Consider the following 2,350-nt stretch of genomic DNA (forward strand, 5'->3'; position numbering starts at 1 on the left):
CTTAACCTTAACTCTAACCTTAAACTTAAAAAAATAGCCTACAAATGCTTAAGAAATAATAAAGGTTAAATGGAAAGTTAACCTTAACCTTAACCTTTACCTTAACCTTATGCTTAAACTCAATCCTAATCTTCAATAAGAGATAACATATTATGCTGAAATAAAGATTAAGGTTGAGTACACGTCAACCTTAACCTTAACTTTAACCTTAAACTTAAAAAATAGCCTACAAATTCTTAAAAGATAACTTGCACATGTTGATATTCAAAAGTATATTGGCCCATTACTAAGCCTTAACCATGACATGCTTTGATTATGACGTTTACTTTCGTCCTATCGACGAATTCATATTGTCATAATATTTGAATTAGAAAATTAATTTTATGATGACAAAAGTTATTAATATAATGTCAAATCAAATCGGTCTGTAATAAAAGACAACTCAATATTTTAATATTAACTATTGCTTTATGTTCTTGAAATAAAACAAATTATATCTACTAACAAATGTGTCATGTGTCGCTTTTCTTTGACTCCATTGAGCATCATAAATCCGATTCTCATAAATCTAGCATTCATTTAAGTCAGGTATTAGAACAATAAATGGTTCTTATGATTTCATCAAACGATGGTATTTTGATTTAAATGCGGAAAAAGAACGGTCTGCAATACGTCTGGATGTACATTCGGCCTTATAACGCATATACGCATCTTTCTCAGATTGTATTTTCAAGGATATAATAAAGTCTAGGACCTCAATTTCATTACTACTCCATTTCATAGTTAGTCCTGCTGGTAAATGTCGTCTTCCTTCTTTTGATATGTTCTCGTGTTCGATGTTGGGAGGTTCTTCTGTACTAGAGTCATCTGAGTCATTCTTGTTTTCTGTGGATATTCTATTATCATCGTCCGTTAAATCGTCTTCTGATGAAACTGTGCTGACCTTAGTTACTGGTTCTGGTATAGATAATTCTAACGATGAATGCAATCTAAAAATATGCAATCTATGAATTGAATTAAGCCTAAATCTTGAAAGAATTTCACGACTTTGAAGGACCGACTCGATTTTTGGAATGTTAGTTAATATTTTATTGTGAAGCTTTGAGAACTTACAATAATGAACATACCACCGATTTTGTAAAAGTCCTATACATGAAAGATATGATATTACCTGTAATAACACATCGTTTGTTGCAGAATAATCGGACAGTTTTTCAAGTATGCTGCACATCCATGGAAACGTAAAATTGTCCTGTACTGACAAATATTCCCTAAACTTTGACATATGCACTAAACCTTCGTTTTCAAGAAACCAAATCACATCTGTTGAAAACTGACTTGTTTTAGCTAACACAGAGTTTTCATTGCTATACCCTGTTATTCGTACAACTCCGTTGTTAGGCCAGTGTATTTTGCTATTGTTTGCTCTATCAGTAAATCGAACATCCGGAAAGTAATTGAGTTTAAAATGATTAAATCCAATCTCTAAAACATCTACAGGTTTCATTTGCAGCATTTCGATGAATTCAATAGCTCGCCAAAATACAAATGGTGGTTTATAGATTTTCTTTCTACAAAGTCTTCCACACAAATTATGTACAGTTATTTGTCCCGCTAGAACAGCCCAACATGGAAGGTCTTTTGTTCTTAGATCCGATAAAAGTGAGCGATCACATTTGGCAATACGGCTAGGATCTGTCTGTAAATCGTGTATCAAAAGGATCACTGACCGAATACCAATAGCTATTATACCGCCATCCATTACACCGGAAAAATTTACAATCTTTTTAATGCTTTGCTTTTGGCATTCACTTAAAGCCCAAAATGTGAGAGGTGGCAAGGAACATTCATCAAATGCGCAGGCTGTGGCATCATCAAGGCATAAAAAGCCTTGTTCCCAAGTCGAACAGCGACTTGGAAAACAACCTCCTGGTCCTAAATTTATTCCAAAATTATTATCTGCGGCGCTGTTAGGTCGACCTTTGAATAATATTTCACATGCCAGCTCGTACTGGTAACATTTCCAAACGTTTAAAAATCCACCCATTTTACAATTTTTCACATAAAGATCCCTTAGAGATTCTAATAAATATGTTCCTAACATGCGAATCGATTTTGTGAAGCTAAAATTTTCCTTGTATAAGTCATTAATAATTGGAACAATGATTGGATGCTTTGTTAACAGGACTGACAGTGCACTTTTTGATATATACCTTTCAGCACATAGCATATTCTCTTTTTTGGTTTCACACACTATTTCAAGCCTTGCGTTTGATATTCCTAATTTAAGTATATTTTCCTGTATTGACGTTAAATATTCAGATGCTCTGTTTTCAAGAGCTTTTTGAAT

The 2,350-nt window shown here is 33.3% G+C and overlaps 1 protein-coding gene across 1 annotated transcript; it reads right to left on the bottom strand.

Moving 5' to 3' along the window:
• Positions 1 to 482: 482 nt before the first annotated feature.
• On the bottom strand, positions 483 to 1,290 carry LOC143082081 (uncharacterized). Its single transcript, XM_076257627.1, has 2 exons — positions 1,172 to 1,290; positions 483 to 989 (listed from the first exon to the last, which is right to left on the bottom strand). The coding sequence occupies exons 1-2, from the start codon at positions 1,183 to 1,185 to the stop codon at positions 611 to 613; spliced, it is 393 nt and encodes a 130-aa protein (XP_076113742.1). The 5' UTR covers positions 1,186 to 1,290; the 3' UTR covers positions 483 to 610.
• Positions 1,291 to 2,350: the final 1,060 nt, after the last annotated feature.

This window comes from Mytilus galloprovincialis, chromosome 7, assembly GCF_965363235.1.
Source record: "Mytilus galloprovincialis chromosome 7, xbMytGall1.hap1.1, whole genome shotgun sequence".
Classification (NCBI taxonomy): Eukaryota; Metazoa; Mollusca; class Bivalvia; order Mytilida; family Mytilidae; genus Mytilus; species Mytilus galloprovincialis.